The sequence below is a fragment of the Carettochelys insculpta genome, chromosome 1 (genome assembly GCF_033958435.1).
Source record: "Carettochelys insculpta isolate YL-2023 chromosome 1, ASM3395843v1, whole genome shotgun sequence".
In the NCBI taxonomy this organism is placed as follows: Eukaryota; Metazoa; Chordata; order Testudines; family Carettochelyidae; genus Carettochelys; species Carettochelys insculpta.
The window spans coordinates 335090139-335110911 of NC_134137.1; the positions used below are offsets into that span (position 1 = coordinate 335090139).

Here is a 20773-nt window from a genome sequence, read left to right on the forward strand (position 1 = left end):
GGCCTGGGAGCTCTTTCTTTGACAGAGAAGAAGTAGGGATGGTTAAAACTTACTGGTTACAGTTAACTGGCAGGTGCCAAAGCAGACCCCCACCACCTACCACAGGCACCGGGTTGCTCCAGCCCTGCCGCGAATGGAGGCACTCAAGCTGAGCCAGAATAGGCTCCTCTAAATCACGGGGGGGGGAGGGGCTAAAAATGAGGAAAGGGGCAGCTGAGGAGACTGCTCCAGTGTGCTGGGGACCAGAGCTACTTCAGCCCAATTGGCACCTGGGGCTGTCACAGATGGGGGCTGCTCTGGTCACACTAAAGTGCCCCCACCCACGGTGACTCTGCAGGCAGGGATATTCCATCTGGGTCATAGCAGCCCCAATCCTCAAAATACCACAAGCAGGGGTGCTCCAGCCTGGGAAGAGCAGCCCCTGTCCATGGCAGGGGAGCTGCCCCCCTTCACCCATTTAATCAGTTAACCAGTTAAATCTAGCATTTAACAAGTTAACTAAACAAACAGGATTTTACATCCTAAAGAAAATGTAGTCTCCTGAAGGTATTTTTTTAAATTCAGGAATATTTTGTATTCTTAGTGGCTTGTACAAGCAGTAAAAATTTTAACACACACTCTCAGTGATTTTTAATTAAGCCTCAAATATTGCTTCCACAATTACAGGAGGCTGCTTCTGCAAATGCCACTCCCGTTGGAGGTGGCATGGTAATGAGGCAATTCGAAGTAGGCTAATGAGGCACTAACATGCATATTCAATGCTGCATTAGCATAATGGCGGCGGCAGCAATTTCGAAGTGCAGAATGCAAACTGCAGATTGACAGCGTAGATGGGGGCAGCTTCAAAACAAGTGCTCCACTTTGACATACCCTTACTCCCACTGAACTAGACTGGAGTAAGGGAATATCAAAGTGGGGCGCTTGCTTCAAAGCTGCCCCAATCTGCAGTTCAAAGTCTGTACTTCGAAATTGCCGCTGCTGCCCTTAAGCTAATGCAGCACTGAATATGCATGTTAGTGCTTCATTAGCCTGCTCCGAATTGCCTCATTACCATGCCACTTCCAATGGGAGTGGCATTTGCAGAAGCAGACTCAGATAGGTGTCTAAAAAGCAGCCTCCTGTAATTGTGGAATCTCTGACAGGAGGTGGCATGTGTAGAAGCAGCCTAAGCTGCAGAAGCAATTGGGCAGTTAGGTTTCAAAATCAATGCAATTGCACTCAAAGTACTAGAACTATTTTTTGATATACTAAAAGTGAGTGGTTTTCCACATTATTTCATCTATGGATCCCCTAAAACATTTCACATGGAAGGCAGACATCCACATGAAGTTTCACATGGAGTGTAGAAGCCTTAGTCAGAGATCTGTTGTAAACCACTGTTATATGGCAACCACCATTCATGGACCCCTTAGAGTCTGCAGACACCTGGCGCCTACAGACTGCATGGTAAAAAGCCACTGCTCTATGTCTCGGTCAATCAATTTAATGAAATATTATATGTTTATGTTATATGTATATTATATTGTATAGAACTAATGCTGCTATAGAGCATCCTTGCAATTTTTATTAATATATATAAATTGCATGTGTGAAATCATGAATTATGAAAATACACAATCCCTGTGCATTTGTTTAGAACTTAGAAGAATTTGAAAGGCTGTGTGCTCAACGAGAGAACCAAAAGTATAAGCCCTCAGTTATCTTCCAGAAAAAGCTTCACCTTTTTATTTTTAATTAAACCTTTTTCCAAACAGACAAGTAGCTCTTTGTGCACCGTTACATTTCATAAACAGACCACCTTCTTACCTCCCTCTGAAAGAAATTCCAAGCATGAGTAAGCCACTGATACCTAGGCAAGCCATAGTTGGTCATCCTGGCCTTTAAAGTGACCATATCTGACCATTGTACTGGGACCTGAAAAGAAAAGACAAAGTCTTTCAAATAACTAGAGAGAGATTGAGAGTTCTCTAATAAAACAATCTTGTGCCTATAGAATCAATGTTTTCATCTATCCTGAGACTCTAAAGGTAAATTACTTTGGATTTGCCATCTCATTAAAAAAAGGAAAAGAAATGTTTCCATTTAAAATATATCCAGCTTTGTTTGTCTTACGAAAAACAGCAATACAATATTGATTTGTCATCTGCTTGTTTAGAAATATGTATGGCACAAGGGGATCAACATACCAATAAATAAAAATAATATGTCAAAGTGTTTACAATAGTTATGCGTACATTTCACTCAACTGATTATCAACTTGCATCTCACAAAAGTCCACTGATGCCCAATGAAATCAACAGGAAATAGATTAAAAACAAACATAAAGAAGTACTTCACACAATGCAGACAACCTGTGGAATTCAATGCTGCCAAGGCCACACATATAATTGGGGGTTCAAAAGAGAATTAAGTAAGTTCATGCAGGATAGGTCTATCAATGACGATAGTAAAGGTAAGATGGTAAAGGATGCAAAACTCAGTGCCAAAATATGAACTGGATGACAGGCAATGAAACCCTCAATAATCTGCCCAGTTCTTTTAGTTTCCTTTGAAGCATCTAGTACCACTGTGGAAGACAGGATACTAGACTACATAGACGATTAGTCTGACCCAGTATGTCCACTCCCATGTTATTTCATGAGGAAGACAGGATACTAGGCTAGACAGACTATTAGCCTGACCCAGCACAGCCACTACCATGATTTTATTTCATTGACTTCAAAGAGTTTTCACTCAAGTCCAGAATGTGCACGTTTGAGTGCATCCAGCTTCAAGAACAATTAACATGATCTTACCATCTGTTCAGAAAGCCTTTCATTCCAATTTTTTTAAAATGTTTTCTTTTCAAACAGTTATTATGGGGGAAAAAAAGCCAGCTACTCTAAAGCCCTTAACAGTAACTGCTAGGACTTAGTTATCATTTTCCAATTGGTGTTTCCAGTAGCAATTTTCTGTAAAATGTTACATGGTTTAATTATTTATTATTTGTACCACAACATCCTTTACAGACAGCCTCACTATGCTTGGTGCTGTACAAACAAAATAAGAAACAGTCACTGACTGAATGACCTCAGTCCAAAAAAAGGGTGTTTTAAGACTATGTTATATCTGGGTGTGTTATAACTGCAATTTCTACCTACTAAGAAATTAGCATGTCTTCACCTTTCCACTTATTAACTTATCTTCACTTTTTATTTCATAAATAATATGAAATCTTAGATATATAACAATGCCTTTGATACACTGGGCATTCTATGATCCGGTTTGTTTTTTTTTTTTTGTTCTCCGAGGCTGTGATTTCAACAGGTTTTCAAATGTCCATATTGAAAATGCAACTTAGCAGCAGAGTGCTAAACCAAGTACTGTACTTTAAAAAGCAGTAATATCCCAGAGATGCAGCTCATTATGCTGGCCACAATAATAGAATAATTCACTTCTACATTCACTTTTTTTTTTTTGGCACATTAAATTAGAAATCAGGAGTTTGCTTTCTTTGGATAACATTTGATACCTCTGCAGTTCATATCACTCGATAGTATTTTTTTTTTAATTTTTACTTGAATCTAGTCCAAGGTTACACACATACAAGTCATTCAACTTTTCTGAAGACAATGACAAGTAGGCTCAAATTAATGCAAAAAAGTGAGAGAAGGAAATTAAAAAGTAGAACATCATCAACTTACAAGGCAGTTCTGAGTGAACTAAGAAGGGATTTTAAAATCTATAAGTTTAACTGTTGGAATGTCAAGGTTGCAAACTAAGCATTCGAATATATCTATTAACTAAACTCGTAATAAGCAAATCACTTAGTAGTACATATTACCATCTGTTCATGAAAATCATTTGCCTGCTTCATTCCTCAAGAGATAAGAGAGGTAGCTGTGTTAGTCTGTATCTTTGAGAACAACAAGAAGTCCTGTGGCACCTTATAGTGGGTCTTTGTCCACGAAAGCTTATGCTCCTAAATATCTGCTAGTCTACAAGGTGCCACAGGACTTCTTGTTACTCCTCAAGAGAGACTTTCAGGGATGGTGTGGGGAAACTAGAATTCGAGTTTATGGCTTGATTTCTGAGCATGAAAGAACTCTACAGTCTTGAATGCCATTTAATTTTTGCTTTCATTAATATGTTACTATGTTTCTAATAAGCATCAAGCCTTGACTGAAGTTCAAGTAAACCAAGAATCTGTGCTGGCTTTTCAATCTTGTGGACAGAAGAAATTAGTCAGATGGCACTTTTCATTTTGAGAACTATCATGAACTGGAAGCAAAACTATTTATACTGGGACCCTTTTGGCAAACATATATATGTTAAACAGGGCCCAAGCTGGAACAGTATAGGAGAAATACCTCAGTGCCAGCGTTTAACAGTATTACATACATGCCTATACTCATGCAAACTGATTCTCTGAAGTTACCAAGGGCTTCTATCATTTCATTATAAACTGAAGCCAATGTGGCAGCAGAGCTCATTCAAGGAGCTCTAGGAAGTCTCTGCACTGCCTAGTGTGGAAGAGGAAGTGATTAGATAGCTGTATTGTTTGCAGGGTCCAACCCCTGGAAGTGGCCCGTTGGTACTGCAAAACCATTCTGAAGAGCATTCTGGGTTTTGAAGTGCTTTGCCTCAGAGCCTGACAGCTAGCAGCAGTACTTGGGAATGGAGGGCCCAGAAGGCATGTGTTTCTGACCCATCCCAGTACGAGCAGCAGCAGGATGAGGGCAAATGGAGGCAGGATGTTCACAAAGCCTAAAGACAAAGGAATGAACAATGGGGTATATGGTGAGAAAATAAAAGAAAGAGAAATAAAACAATTGTTCAAGACAGTAACAAGGAAGGAAAAGAAACAAAATGGTAAGAGTACAGAATAGAGAGAGAGAGAGAGATCAAGACTCATATACTTTAAAGTCAATATGGACCACAATGATTATCTAGTTGGATCTCCTTTCCAGCCATGGAACCTGACCCACCCACTCCTGTAATAGACTCCTAACTTTTGGCTGAGTCACAGAAGTTCTCAAATCATAGTTTAAAAACTTAACATTACAGAAAATCTACCATTTACATTACTCTAAACATGCAAGTGATGCAGACCCCAGGCTGCAAAGGAAGGCACAGAAACAGAAGATATCTCCTAATCTGACCAGTGGAAAAATTCCTTCCCAGCCCAAAATATGGCCATGAGTTAGACCATGAGCACTTGGGCAAAACCCCTAGGAAAATAATTTAGAGCTTGCCCCACTGTGTTCCATCACTAGCCATTGGAGATATTTGCACCTAGCAGTCTCAGACTGGCTATGTGCCATTGTCTGCAGTCTCATCACACCATCCCCTCCATAAAGCTATCAGGCTCAATCTTGAAGACATTTAGTTCCCCCTACCACATGCTTCCCTTGGAAGGTTGTTCCAGGACTTCATTCCTCTGATGGTTAGAAACCAGTACTTAACTTCAGGCCTAAACTTGTTGATGAACAGTTTATCTCCATTTGTTCTTGGGTTAACACTGAGTCAATTTAAATAACTCCCCTCCTTTTCTCCTATTTCTCCTTCTGATATATTTATGGAGAGCAGTCATAGGTCCTCTCAACCTTCTGTTGGCTCTTTTAGTCTCTTCTCATAATACAGGTTTTCCCTTCCTCCGATCATCCTAATAGCCCTTCCCTGTGTTTGTTCCATTTGAATTCATCTCTTTTAAAGATGGGAAACCAGAACTGCCAACAATATTCCCAATGAGATTTCACCAGTACAATGGTATTTATCTGCCTCTATGGGAAATACCTTACCTGTTGCATCCTAAGACTGCATTAGTTTTTCCTCACACCTGCACCGCATTGGTGGCTCACAGTCACGTTGTGCTTCACCATTACGCTCAGATCTTTCTCTTCTTCTGTCACTTCTAATTAACACAGCCCCAGCTTACAACAAAAATTCTTACTGTTAAAATGTATGACCATGAGCTTTCCACTATTAAATTTCATCCCACTTCTATTACTCCAGTATTCAAGATCATCTAGATCTTCTTGTAGGATATTTATTCCTTCATATTGAAAATCCCTCCCAAATTTCTGTCCTCAGCAAATTTTAGTAGTGCACACTGTGTGTGCGTGTCTAGGTCAGTAATAAAAATGTTAAATAAAACTGGTCCCAGGACTGATCCGTGAGGAGCTCCATTAGTAATCTCCCTCCTGCCTGACAGTTCACCTTTCACTGTGACCTGTTGTAGTCTCTCCTAAAAACAATTCCAACATTCAACATACAGATTGCCTTAAATATTTAGTTAAACCATCCACATTACTGACTTTCCTTGGCAGCTTTGGAAGAACTTGGAGTGGGAATCTACAGACTCATTCTGGCCTTGTCAGGAAAGGGGACAAGGCAGATAGGCAAAGTTCTCTAGAAGATGATGGGTCTTCCTATCAATGCTGACTTCTTCTAATGCATGTAAGGTTTATGGGTCCCACTGGTAGACTATCCATCTGAAGGGATGAAGTCACAATGGGCCAAAGTACTCAGAAATCCAATCCAGCATGGATGGTAGCCCCTTTAAGGTATTCCGAAAAATGGATGGTTTTGGCTGTGGGGAGGGGAGGATATACCTAGTGAACTGGAAGGATGCTCCCCTTCAATGCATCATACTGGCATCCTCTACTGACAAGGCTCTGTACAGCCATGCATATTAGTTATAACCGTCACCTCTGGCAGAACCCCAAGGATGGCGGCTGTGCCCAGGGTATGAGTCATATCTACCTTCCCAATTTAAAAATGTATCATATCAATGCAACTTGACATTTACGCACAGTGATATTTTTAAATGTTGCTATACTAGAAGCATAACACCACTCTGGAATCTGTATAGCAAGGGAATGAGTTCTGATACAAAATGCTGCCACATAATTTTAGAGTGCAGATCTGCCAGAAATTCTTTTGGTCCCAGTACTGTACAAATACCAAATGAGCTCCCTCCCTTTTTACTGCAGTATAATTGCTACACACTGGCTGCTGTTGAAAAGATGAGTGTCATGGGCATATCTTGGCTGCCTGGAGGAAATATTTGTCACTCTGCTAATAAATAGGTACCAAATTCAAAACAACACAAGATGATATAGGAGAAAGTAGGAAAACATGATAGTTTGTTTTCTGCTCACTACTTAGAACTTTTCCTTTATAATGGATACAAGTCTCCAGCCTGGAGATTAAAGACTGCTGCAGTTATAAATACTACTTGGGAGATTAAAAACCTCCTTAGAAGCTTACAGAAATCTGTTTTATAGCTAAGACATGTTTCACATAAAACAAAGGCATTTATAGTTTAAGATGACACTGTTAATGACCTCAGCAAGCAGTAAGTCATTTATGGAATGAACACACTGTCTGCTGACATACAGCACAGCAAGATTTAGCCAAAGTGAAAGTCTTGGATAAAACTCTCTGCCCCACCCCCGATCTCCTCAAAACATAGAATCTAAGCCTGCAACACATACTGAGTCAAAACTCCTATTTGACTTCAGGGGGAACTTGCTTAACTAATAAATGAAACAATGACCAAAAAGGTCTAATTTTGAAAGGGTGAAAATTTCAGACTAGACCCATGGGGGGGGGGGGGGAGGGGGGGGGAGGGAGGGACGCACACGCACGCACACACACACAGTTAATAGAAGAGTGACTGAGAGCCATAAGCAAGCAAAGAAGTGCAATACAACAGTTGGAGAATAGATAGCTAATGAAAAATCTTTGTTTTCTTTTGTTTAATAATGTAGCCTCCTTTTCTGACTCACCGTATTTTCCTGCTCATAACTCCAAACACCACAGGCCAGTTCAACACAGAATATCACAAGCAAACTTCCAAAATACTGTGAAACACAGAAAAAAAAAATCTTAGTTATATTTTTACACTGAAGTTAAAATTATGAAAAAAAGCTATTAAGTATTTTAAAAATATTTCAAAACACCATTACATTTTCAGACAACTACAAAGCATTAAGGTATGATGATTCATGAAATAAAACCCTGTAATTTACCTTTTGACTCTAAGCAAGTTTAAATAATGTGACAATGGTGAAATAAATGTGGCTTATTTCTAACTGATGTAATATGAAATGTCAAGGATTTCCATAGGGATATGAATTAATTTCCAAGTTACCTCATGAAACAGGACTATGACATTTTAAACAGAAAAAATTCCAAAGAGGCTAATTTTATTTTATTTTATTATTACAAACCAACACACCTCACCCCCTCCCCACCCCCACCCCCACCCCAAAAAAAATCATTTTCTATGGTTCCTTATTTATAACTACAGGAGTTGAAACCACATAGAATTAACAATATGAATATATGACAGATGTGAAAATCTTCAAAATGTTTGTAGCAAGAAGGAAATTCTACAGTTAATAAAATACTAAGACAAACATTGTGCAATATCAAATAAACCAGTTTGAACTTGTGAGCTGAAGCAGCACAGAAGGCGAAACTCATGCTGTAACTCTAAAAGATAGTTTAGTTTGCTTTTATTTGAAGTGTACATGTGATATCTTCTTCTTCCATGTAGTGAGGTGAGTCCCTTCAGTCCTCAATAGAGCACAAAGACCCCATTTCCGAACTCTCACCTCTTCTAGGAGTTGGCTTTATTTGAACGCAAATACAATTAATACAACAGAGATCTCCCACCAAGATTTTCTCCTGAAATTGACTGTTCTTAGGACCTTCCTTCCCCAATTCTTCTGCACTGGCCCTTAGACTCCTGTTTCCCATGGGCCATTCCCACCTGCCTGTTTTCTAGGCTGGAGTTACAAATCTACTGCTCAGTGAGACAAGGACCTAGAAAGCCATGTTCACAACACAACAATTCCTCCTCCTCCTCTACAATTGGCCTATAAGCTCTATTTCCTTCTCAGAGAAGCACAGACCTGATGAGGGTTTGTCTATAAGCAGAGTTGTTCTTGATTAATGGCTCCTGATTAACTCCATGTCCGAACACTCTTATAGGATGCTGGGAAAGGAAGAGAAAGGAAGTCCAGTCCCCTTTTAGTATCGGCAACCCTCTCATATAATCCATGTGTAATTTTATCAAGCTCCATCTTAAAGCTAATTTGGTTGTTTGCCCCTACTACTCTGGAGCTATTGGAAAGCTGTTCCAGAATCTCACCCTCATGATTAGAAACACAGTTTCTAACAATTTCCAATCTAAATTAATACTTATTTGTTCTCCTTTACTGCTAGGGAAACCCACTTAATACCCACTTTTTACCTCAACATTGTCCTTTAGCTTAAATTGCTCTTCTCCCGCCCTGCTGTTTAACCCCCAACGTATTTATAGACAGAAATCCTAACCCTTCTCAGCCTTCATTTTCCTAGGATAAACATGCCAACCTTATTCCAGAATAAAAATGCTTTGACAGGTCACTCTGAATGCATGTTAAACAAAACAGAAACAAAGGTACTCTTGTTCTGGAATAAATGAGAGTCTACACATGGAGTTAATCAGCGACAGCTCTGTACGTCGATAAGCTTTAAGAAAAAGAATAAAAATACTGGAATTAATAATACAACATGGCAAATGCCACCACTCAGTCATCGCACTTTTCTTACATTCCATTCCCTGCTTGCTTTTCTATCTGTTTGGATTATAAACTCAGTTTGCAGGGAACCATGTCTTCTTACCTTCTCTGCACAGCACTAAAAACTTCAGCTGTGAAACATGTTCTCTGCTGTCCAGACAGGATGCCAAGAAAATAAATACTATTAAAAATAACAACCAAATATGCATGACATGAACTTCTCCCTTTGTCTCATAGCCAGTAGCAAAGTAGGGGGGGAAAAAAGGGGTGCTGAACCAGGAGTGTTAGATCTTAAGCTCATTCTCATTGTGACAAAGTACGATCACAGATCTCTTGGGATGTTCCCCATGTGCTGATCAGGCCACTGACACCCGCCTTCTTGCCCTCTGGGGCTCCCCACCACTCTGTCCTGGTGAGCCAGATTCTTTGGTATCAAGGCAGAGTTGGTGTTACCATTCCCCTGCAGAACAGTGCCTACACTGATTAACTACAGCTCTAGGAGGTGCAGTGCTAGGTCAGAGCACCCAGGAAATCAACTCTCCCAAGGGATCAAAACCCCAAATAAATCTGTCTTTCTCTGTGCAAAATATATGCCTAGGAAGGGCTCATTAGATACACTTTCTTATGTGGCATTGTATTACCCAGAACTCTCAAATAACCAGCATTTTAATCAGCAGATTATACCCCTGAAAACAATGGGTTACAATAGGCATCTCAGAGTTATGCATATTTTCCATAAGGAATGCAGCGGGTCCGTCACACTCATGATTTAGGAGGTGGTGGAGAGGATTTATACCATGACATGCCAAGAGTTCAGTAAATCAGCTACCAGAAGCCACTAAGGAAAGCAAATAGGTGCTAGAATTGACACATTAGAATTAGGATTAGTTATGTGCACACCCTATCTTTTCAGGATCGATTATTTTGACTCTTTAAGAAGCCCACCCTCTGTTCACAAAGTTGCGAGAAGACACAATATGTGCAGACTCTACTCACAAAAATGCACTGCAATAATTAAACTACTGCAATGATATTAAAGTATGTCTACCACCACATGTACTTCACTTCTTGCTCCTATTTTGGGAAAATATTAGAACTCCCTGAAATTAAAACAAAAAGCAGTCAAGTAGCACTTTAGTGTATAGACTAGCACGGCTTCCTCTTTGTCCCTGAAATTAGTGAGTTCCAGAACACATCAGTCTTACAGAAGCTCTGTGGAAACACTCCTGTAATTATAGTGTACATTTATTTCCCTTAATTTTCATGTTGCCAGCTACAAAGATTCTTGCTGGCTGAAATTCCTACTCTGGCATTCCCAAACAAATTCCCAGTAGAATCTGAATTTCAAAACAAATGCAGCTTCTCACATCAGAAATTTCTTGCATTTGGCAGTTACTAGAATTTGGTTTCCTGGCAAAGGTTTAATTAAATAATTTCTTGCTATTGTGGGTTGAGTGGCTGGATTCTGGAAAAAAGTTCTTATTCCCCTGATGAAAAGGACGATGCTCTCTCTCTGACTCTCAAACCCATTCCATACTCACTTGACAGTCCCACAATTCAAATTCCTATATCAATAATCAATATTACAAAGCATCCAATAGGAACACAAGCAGAAACCTCTCAACTAGGAGGTATCCTCAAAACTCTGTCATTTCACTCTCTCCTTTGTGGCTGATAACCAGTTTTCTCTCAATTACAGCTGCGTAAAGCCTCCCTAAAGTTTACATGATTCATAATCTTGTAACTGGCCCAAGAGCTGTATCTATAATACAGTATTCCCTCAAAATGTTCAATTGCCACTTAAGCACAACTCAAAATCATGCTCCCCATGGCCCCGGTTCAACCCCGCCCCCCCATGGCCCCGGTTCAACCCCCCACCCCCACGCGACCCCAGTTCAGCCCCCCTCCCTTCCCACATGGCTCTGGCTCAACTTCACCCCTACCGCCCCCCCCAGCACTAACCCACCCCAGGCTTAGCCCCCGTGCTCCCTTCCCACAGCCCCAACCAACAAACCCTCCCCAACTCCAGGGCTTACCTTTCAGAAGGAGCTCCAGGTGCTGCTGCTGCTGCTTCCTCGGATGCAGAACGCACGTTCTGCTGGGGAAAACAGCCGCCCCTCCCCGACTTATGTGAAATTTGAGTTATGTGAGGGTGCGTGGGAATGCAACTCTCGCATAACTCGAGGGACTACTGTAACATGACATTTCCAGCAGCAGCTCTGGGGGAAAAAAGTTATGTATCCTTGAGAGAATCTGAATGACTAAAACACTGGAAGAAAGCACTCTATTTAAGGTAATATGCCATTAAGGAAAGGGACACAGTGTATGCTGCTGCGCCATGCAGATGAGAGAGTGAGTGCCTAACCTTCAGCCCCCATTCAGTCCAAAGTGAATGCTAACAAGCAGCAGTACATCATTCTTCTGCTACTCTTCTCCTGAGTGGATAATGCAGACTGTCCATAGACAGATGCAGCAGCTAAGCAGAGAAACTGCTTCTCAGCAGAAGTCAGCCCTCTAAATACCTGGACCCAACACAGGCAGCTGGACCATCTGTGCAGCGACAGATGCGTTCACTCAACTCCTCCCATGCCCTCAGGATACGCAACTGCTGTGCAAGTGGCCTGTGGAGCTTAAAGAATCTGCTGCCCCCTTTTCAGTACTGCAGCCCTGGGAATAGGGAGGATGTAGAAGGAAGGAACTGAACTCAGGAGTTTTGAGGATCCTCCTTTCTGCTCACTTTCAGTGCACAAAGCAAGCCCGGCTGGGAGGGGATGGCAGAGAAACTGAGGGGACAGAGGAAGAGAAACAAAGTGATGACTGGGAGCTCCAAGCTAACAGAGATGGGGAGAGACGTTAGAGACTAGGGAGGTTAAGATATACCTCCTGGAGGTGCAGAAGCAGGAGAAATTTCCTTTGCTACCCCACTGGAGAGACCTCACAAGGTGGGGAGTCTCTAGCAGGTGTGCGTGTGTGTGTAGAAATAAAATCAGCACAGCCAGCTTGTGCACCTCCCTTCCCGTAGTCTCTGATGCGAAAGATGTGTTGGAGGACAGACCAACAATGCACAACATCTACTCCCAGTCTTCAGGAGATCATACTTAGCTGGGGCAAGTTACAGCAGCCCTCAAGCTAAACCCTTAAGCTTTACCAAGGCCAGAGCACAGAATCAATGGGCAAGAAGTAAAACCTGGGCACAGCAGAGAAACTGTCCTATGTAATATGTAAAAAGGCCAGAGAAAATACAGACTGGATGGAAGACGACAATGAAATTTGCACATAGAAGAGAAATAGGAAATACAGAAAAAGAAAAATGCAACATGAAACGTGGTAATAAATTTACTTTGCTTATGCTAATTTAGATGCCCTACATTTTGTTGTAGGGCTGGTGGAGTACATAAGAATGGCCATACTGGGTCAGACCAAAGGTCCATCCAGCCCAGTATCCCGTCTGCCGACGGTGGCCAATGCCAGGTGCCCCAGAGAAGGAGAACAGAAGACAATGATCAAGTGATTTATCTCCTGCCATCCACCTCCTGCCCTTGTACTGAAGGCTAGGGCACCATACTTTACCCCTGGCTAATAGCCATTTATGGACCTAACCTGCAAAAATTTATCGAGCTCTTTTTTAAACCCTAATAGAGTCCTGGCCTTCACAGCCTCCTCCGGCAAGGAGTTCCACAGGTTGACTGTGCGCTGTGTGAAGAAAAATTTCCTTTTATTAGTTTTGAACCTACTACCCATCAATTTCATTTGGTGGGAGGAGATTGGAAATCAGTCAAAATATCAGGAATTTTTACTGTGTGCACATGATGGTCATTGAAATTAACAGAAAACTATTGCTAGGAAACCCTTCTGATGTGATTGGTAAAAACACAAACTCACTCACAAACTCACTATGCCCCAGAACCTGTGCCTTCCTAGTTTTTCCCTTTTGCCTCCATGTAACGTTAAAAGGTCAAGCTAGATTTTCATTTATTATGCTGTGTCATGATTTTTGCTCATATTTCCTTTTACTAGTCTAAATGAGTAAGTCACAAGCATAGACCATATTGTAGCAAAAAGTCTGGTCTTAGTCAAAATAACCAGTCATTCAGTCACAAATGCAAAAATAGCACTGGCAAGCAAAAAAAAATCACTGTCCCATGCACTGAAGTTGAGACATTTTGTGTCAGCTTTAAAGGTACTCGTGCCAGATCCTCCCATTCTGCTCAGCCATTAACACTGAATGGCTACATCTACACTAGCCAAAAACTTCGAAATGCCCATGCAAATGGCCATTTCGAAGTTTACTAATGAAGCGCTGAAATACATATTCAGCGCCTCATTAGCATGAGGGCAGCTGCGGCACTTCGAAATTGACGTGGCTCGGCACAGTGCGGCTCGTCCAGACGGGGCTCCTTTTCAAAAAGAACCCCGGCTACTTCAAAGTCCCCTTATTCCTATGAGCAGATAGGAATAAGGGGACTTTGAAGTAGCCAGGGTCTTTTCGAAAAGGAGCCCCATCTGGACGAGCTGCATGGCGGCGAGCCATGTCAATTTCGAAGTGCCGCAGCTGCCCTCATGCTAATGAGGCGCTGAATATGTATTTCAGCGCTTCATTAGTAAACTTCGAAATGGCCATTTGCATGGGCATTTCGAAGTTTTTGGCTAGTGTAGACACAGCCAGTATGCCATACTTTAAAGTACCTCATGACATAAAATCACTCTCCCACTGCTTTTGATCCTAAAGAGAGCGGTCTTTTTCATTCCGTAATTGAACATAGCCAGATGTAAAGTATGGATACAAAATAAGCAGCAATATAAATGTTTTATTCAGAAGAAACATCACAAAGTATATCCTTTGTACTTATACAGACTCCCACTTGCCTTGGACATTCTCCCTATGCTCATAATGGATAACATCTTAAATAGCAGGATTTTTGTTTATTCTTTCCATGCAATAGGTAAATATACTTGTGACTAAACTCCTCTCTCCATTACTGACGTACGGCAAGCAGGATTGTGGGACGCAGGTAGGGGTGAAATATTTCATTTAATTTAAAACACACACACACACACACACACACACACACACACACACACACACACACACACACACACACACACACACACACACACACACACACACAGAGTTTCTGTTGAATTGCTGCAGACTTTTCTTATTTGGAACCATGTCTCTGAACCACCTACATGAATACAACATATCTGAGGCAATGTCTACATTTGGGAATGAACCAAATTTGTTAAAGTCAACTTTGTAATACTAGATTTTATAAAGTCGAAGTTGAATGTCCACACCTGCTCACAAAGTTGATTTAATATGTCCCCACTAAATTTCCTGAATTTGACTGAGGCTGCAGTGCATTGTGGGCTCCCATACTACAGTTCCTGCAGCCCCATTGCATTTTGGGTTTCTGCTCCAGGGTCTTGTGGGGAAAAAAAAGTCACCACAAGTGTTTGTGGGTGTGTGATGTCATCATCCCAGAGTGCATTGCTCTCGCTCCCCCCTACCGCTGAAAACAAATAGCCATTTTTCCCCGAAGCTTGTCCATGCCTCAGGGGGCTTTGATGATTGCCACTGTCAGAGCTGGCTACTGATGTGCCAATATGCTTGGAGCACAGTAGTGGCTCAAGTACTGTCATTACGTCACGTAAATTCAGAGTAGACTACTTCTGGCCCGAAGAATCTCTTCCCCTGGTGAAGTCCATGATACCCAAGTGCCACTTGTAGCTGGTGTAGCTACCAATGGAATCATCCGTAGTGACCACATGGACCACCATCTTCACAAGAAAGAAGATACAAGGACATGTTCTCTTCCTGCTCTGGGAGTGGGATCTAGTAAGGGAAAGGGTGGGAGGGCTGGTAGTCAGGACTCCTGTGTCCTCTCCCCAGCTTTGGGAGGACACTAGTGTCTAGTGACTAGAGTGCTGGAAGGAGCCATTACACGGATGTCTCTGGAATGAGGCAAGGAGCCCAAAAAAGTAGTAGTGGCTCAAGCAGAGTTACTTCAAGACTCGTTATGGAATCCCAGAGGGCACTGGTGTCTAGTGGTTAGAGTGCTGGAAGGAGCCATTACCCCATGAGAACTAGTAAGGGCTCACGTACCAAGACTCATTATGGAATCCAAACTAAAGGCAAAAGAAGGGAAGGAAAAGTTAAGAAAGTATTAGATGACAGAAAAGTTGAGGAAAGATGAACCCTTGAGACGGTTGTCTGCTGACCCCACCCAAGAATTAAAAAAGCCTGTGTGGAGAGGGGAGGAAGAGAGAGAGCCTACCGGCTCCATTTCTTCATAGGAAATAATCTCTTGAGCCACTTGCTTTTGGAAGGAGGTGTGGCCCTGCAGGGAAAGCACAGGATACGGTCTTTAACCGAAGAACCTGCTGGGTTGGGGTTACTTTTTAAAAAGGGACAGAAGACAGTGCTCTTTAAAAAATATCCAGTGAAGAACAGGGCAGAGGCAGATGTCCTGAAACATGGTTCCAGCAGGGACTGCTTAAACATGTAACAGCCACATGGCACCTTGTGTGGGAAGAGCAAAGGAAAGGGGGCAGCCCTGTAAAACGTACAGCGCACAAGACAAGTTCCACACTCGCTCCTGCTAAATCCTGTGCAGGGAAAAAGCCCTCTCAAGCACTGAAACCCTGGGCAGGATAGGGCCGTGCCACTGTCTGGAGGTGTAGTGCACATAGCCCAGCAGTCCTGTCGTATCAGGAGCAGGGGCTACCCATATGGTCGTGGGGCGAGGTGGCCAGCCCATCAGCCGCATGGCAGCTTGAGAGGGGCAGCTCTGTAAAGTGTGAAGTGCAGAAGACAAGTTTCTCAGCCTCTCCTGCTAAGTCCTGCGAAGGGAAGAAGCCTTCTCAAGCACTGAAAGCCCATGCAGGGTAGAATATACCACTGTCTGGAAGCATGGTCCACACAGCCCAGAAGCCATCTAGGCCGGGGTGGGGACTTGATTTTCACCTGGCACTGTTGAGCATCCCTGGTGTTTACTCAGCACAGATTGATCCACCCACACAAAATTGAGATCCTGGAAGGTTCCCTGCTGCCTAGAATCATGGCTAGAACTCATGGCTAGATGCGATTGCTCCTGAGGTCTGCTATTCATGCTGGCCAGAAAGAAAATCAATTCAAATTCCCAAGTTTCCTGCTACCTACTTCCTGAACACCTGGAGAGCAGCAGATGTGAAAGTGGCCAAAATGGACACATTTGGAGCATTGTAGGATACCTCTGGAGGCCAATAAAAATTGACTTAAAATAAAACGCTGCTTCCACAATAGCATTAATTTGACCTTTTACATTCAAACTTCCTGTTACGTCACCTGAGAAAGGTGGGGTAAGAAAGCCGACTTTAGCACCCTTTAAAATCATCCTAATAGTATTTGCAGTGAAAATAGGAATATATTTTAAAATCGAGATGTATGATCTAGTACAGAGAAACCCTGAACAGCTTTTTATATAGACATATTAGGTTCTAATTTCAATCCCTGAATTAAAACATGCACACACACACACACACACACACACACCACTAGAGGGTTTAAAGAGAAATCTCTCTCAGTGAAAAGGTCCAGAACAACAAAAAAAACTTTTCTGCCAGAGGATGAATTCCCCAGTACACATAGGCTACGTCTACACGTGCACCCTACATCAAAGTAGCTTATTTCGATGTTGCGACATCGAAATAGGCTATTTCGATGAATAACGTCTACACGTCCTCCAGGGCCGGCAACGTCGATGTTCAACTTCGACGTTGCACAGCCCGACATCGAAATAGGCGCAGCGAGGGAACGTCTACACGTCAAAGTAGCACACATCGAAATAGGGATGCCAGGCACAGCTGCAGACAGGGTCAACGGGCGGACTAGCGCTTCCGGGGCAACAGCTAGCCGCTCCCTTAAAGGGCCCCTCCCACATACACAGCCTGCACAGCACGCGGTCTGACGAGCCATATAGGCACACAGACCCCGAGCGCCGCAGTCATGGACCCCCAGCAGCAGCAGCAGCAGCAGCAGCAGCAGCAGCTAGAGGTCCACCCAGCCCTCCCGGCAGGAGCAGGGCTTGCCCTGGCTCTTGTCATGTTGGGGGCAGCTGAGCACCTTCTTGCCCCAGGGGAGGACATGCCCCCAGGGCAGCAGGGCTCAGCCCCTCCCCCTGCAGCACCCCGCTCCACCCCCCGCCTCACACGCCGGCGGCTGTGGAGCTACCCCACCAGCACCGACTGGTGGGAGCGGCTGGTGCTTGGGGAGTGGGACGACGACCACTGGGTCCGCCACTTCAGGATGACCCGACAGACATTCCTGGAGCTGTGCCAGTGGCTCAGCCCCGCACTCAGGCACCGGGACACTGCCATGCGGCGTGCCCTCCCTGTGGAGAAACGGGTCGGCATCGCTGTCTGGAAGCTGGCCACTCCGGACAGCTACCGATCCGTGGGGCAGCAGTTTGGCGTCGGAAAGGCCACCGTCGGGGCTGTCTTCATGGAGGTAAGAGAACCCACAGGGGGAGGCCAGGGCAGGCCAGGGGGGCCAGGGCAGAGCAGGGGGGCCAGGGCAGGGCAGGGCAGGGTAGGGGAGCCAGGGCAGGGCAGGGGAGCCAGGGCAGGGCAGGGCAGGGGGGCCAGGGCCATGCACACCCTACCCACCCCTCATTGGGGCTGTCCCATGTGCTTTCTCTGCAGGTCGTGCGTGCCATCAACTCCATGCTCCTGCACAGGCTCGTGAGGCTGGGGGACCCACGTGCCACTGTCGCCGCCTTTGCCACCCTGGGCTTCCCCAACTGCTTCGGGGCTCTGGATGGGACTCACATCCCCATCCGCGCCCCGGACCACAGTGGAGGCTGATACCTCAACCGGAAGGGCTACCATTCAGTCGTCCTGCAGGCCTTGGTGGACAGCCGGGGACGGTTCCAGGACATTTACGTGGGCTGGCCTGGCAGCACCCACGACGCCCGGGTGTTCCGCAACTCGGGCCTGTGCCGCCGGCTGGAGGCGGGGACCTACATCCCCCAGCGGGAGATCCCTCTGGGGGACACCACCATGCCCTTCTGCATCATCGCGGATGCGGCCTACCCACTCCGGCCGTGGCTCATGCGCCCCTACACGGGCCACCTCTCCACCAGCCAGGAGCGCTTCAACGAGCGCCTAAACCGTGCGCGCCAGGTGGTGGAGCGCTCATTTGGCCGCCTCAAGGGACGATGGTGATGTCTCCTCACCTGCCTGGATGCCAGCCCCAACATCATCCCCCAGATTGTGGGTGCCTGCTGCGCCCTGCACAACCTCGTGGAGAGCAAGGGGGAGAGCTTTCTTCAGGGCTGGGCCGCCGAGGCCGGCAGGGCACACCTCCAGCCACCTGCTGCCCCCAGTCGGCAGGTGGACCCAGAGGGGACCCGGGTCAGGGAGGCCCTGCGGGCCCACTTCGACGACCAGGCTGCGGGGTGAACTGTGCCCAGGCCCCCTACTGCCCGCCCCTTCCTCCCCCACACTCCTGCCCCAACGCCCACACCATGGAGCACCCCACTGCCCCCCCGCACTTGTCCAGGAGAAATGACAGCACGAACTTGTGGGTGAACGTAAATGTTTTTTTTGTCCTCACGAATTTTTTTTTTTTTTTTTTTTAATATAAAAAAATATATATATGTGAAACAGAAACCAAAAAGGAGGGACAAACATTCAACAAAACCAAGATGGGCACAAATAAAACTATGTACAACAATAAAAATGAAAGCACTGTGCGCCATCAAAAGAAAAACAAAAAGCAGGGAGGAGAACGGAGAGAACTATGTACGGGGGGGACGGGGCAAACAGGGGAAACACCCACACCACCCACCCAGTCCCCAAAGTCTGTCCAACAAGGGAGGGGGACACGTCCCGGGCCCCTCGCCCCTACAGCCCAGCAGTGGGCGTGGCCGGCCGGGAGCTCCGGCGGGCCTGCAGTCTGGTGCGCGGCTGGGTGGGAGCGGGCTCCACCGGAAGGTAGCGGCGCCGGCGAGTCGCGGGTGGCTCCAGGGGTCCCTCGGCGCGGTGGCCCTCGCGGGGAGGTGGTGGGGCTGCAGGAGCGGGCATGGCGGGCGGTGGCACGGCCGGCGCGGCATGGGGGGCCAGGGAATCAATCAGCCGATTGATGGTATCCAGAAAGGCCCCCCATGCCTCTCTGCGCCAGGCCAGCGCCTGCTCCTGCAGCCGGAGGTGCTGCTCCGAGACCTCCAGCTGCCGGCGGAAGATGGCCAGCAGCTGGGGGTCTGTGGCCGCCGCCGGTAGCAGGCGCGGGGTCCGCCGTCTGGCCCTCCGCGGGGCCGGTCGTTCCTCGGCCGAGGGGCTGCCCTGGAGCGAGGGTCCCGGAGGGGTCTCCGGGACGACCGATGCATCGCCGGCGCTCTCTTCCGGTCCTTCGGATGGTGCAGGTGCAGGACACAGGAGAGGAGGGGGGAAAGAAGAATGGAGACAGGCGTTAGTGTGGGCCCCGAGCCGTGGCCTTTGTCCCCCCCCGCCCTGTGCTGCAGGTTCCCCATCCCCGTCCCCGGGAGATGCTGCTGTGATGGATGGGGTTCAGGGGTCCCCCTGCCCTGCACCCCGTCCCCTGGTGGGAGCGACTCTCACTTCACCCCCCAGGGTCTGAGAGCAGGAGAGGTTTCTTAGGCCACAGATGGCCAGTTTCTGGCAGGAGTGACAGCACCAGCTGTCGGAAGAGACAGTCCTTCCAACCCGTCGTGGGGAGAAGACCCCAAGGGGGGCCCCTCTGGGATGCAGCTTTCCCCCTCCTCTGGCTGGCTGCCTACCAGCTCTCCCTTCCCCTAGCCTCTACCTGTGGCCCCCGCCCTCGCCCCCCAATTCCAAGCCAGCTCGGCTCCTCCCTCCTGTTTGTTCAGGGCAGAGGTGTCACCTGCCAGCTGTAGCGCCAGGATCCTCCTTTGGCCCTGGGAGCTCCTCGGCTCGGGTGGCTCATATGTAGCCTGAGTCTCCCTTTGGCACTCCCCCCACTCCATCGCATGCTGCTGCTGCGGGGTGTCCCACCCCCTCCGCCCGGGGGCCCCTCGAGGTTCCGCTCCCCCCTGGCCCGGGGATGGGGCATGGCACTGTCATGCAGGGTGGCGGGGGGCAGGGGCTGATGGCTGCAGTGCTGTGAGGGCCATGGCCCTGGTGTCCTTGGGGCCATGGCCATGTGAGCGTGTGGGGGGCCCTGGACACATCTCTGTTCCCCCCGCCCCATAAGCCCCGGG

General features: G+C 46.1%; 1 protein-coding gene across 2 annotated transcripts in view; it reads right to left on the reverse strand.

Moving 5' to 3' along the window:
- TSPAN12 (tetraspanin 12) overlaps window positions 1-20773 on the reverse strand; it is an 86669-nt gene that overhangs the window by 24368 nt on the left and 41528 nt on the right. For both annotated transcript variants that reach the window (XM_075015039.1, XM_075015029.1), the window contains 2 exons: window positions 7773-7847; window positions 1807-1914 (listed from right to left, as the gene is read on the reverse strand). In XM_075015039.1, coding sequence (XP_074871140.1) covers window positions 1807-1914; window positions 7773-7847 — 183 coding nt within the window. The remainder of the gene's footprint in view (window positions 1-1806; window positions 1915-7772; window positions 7848-20773) is intronic.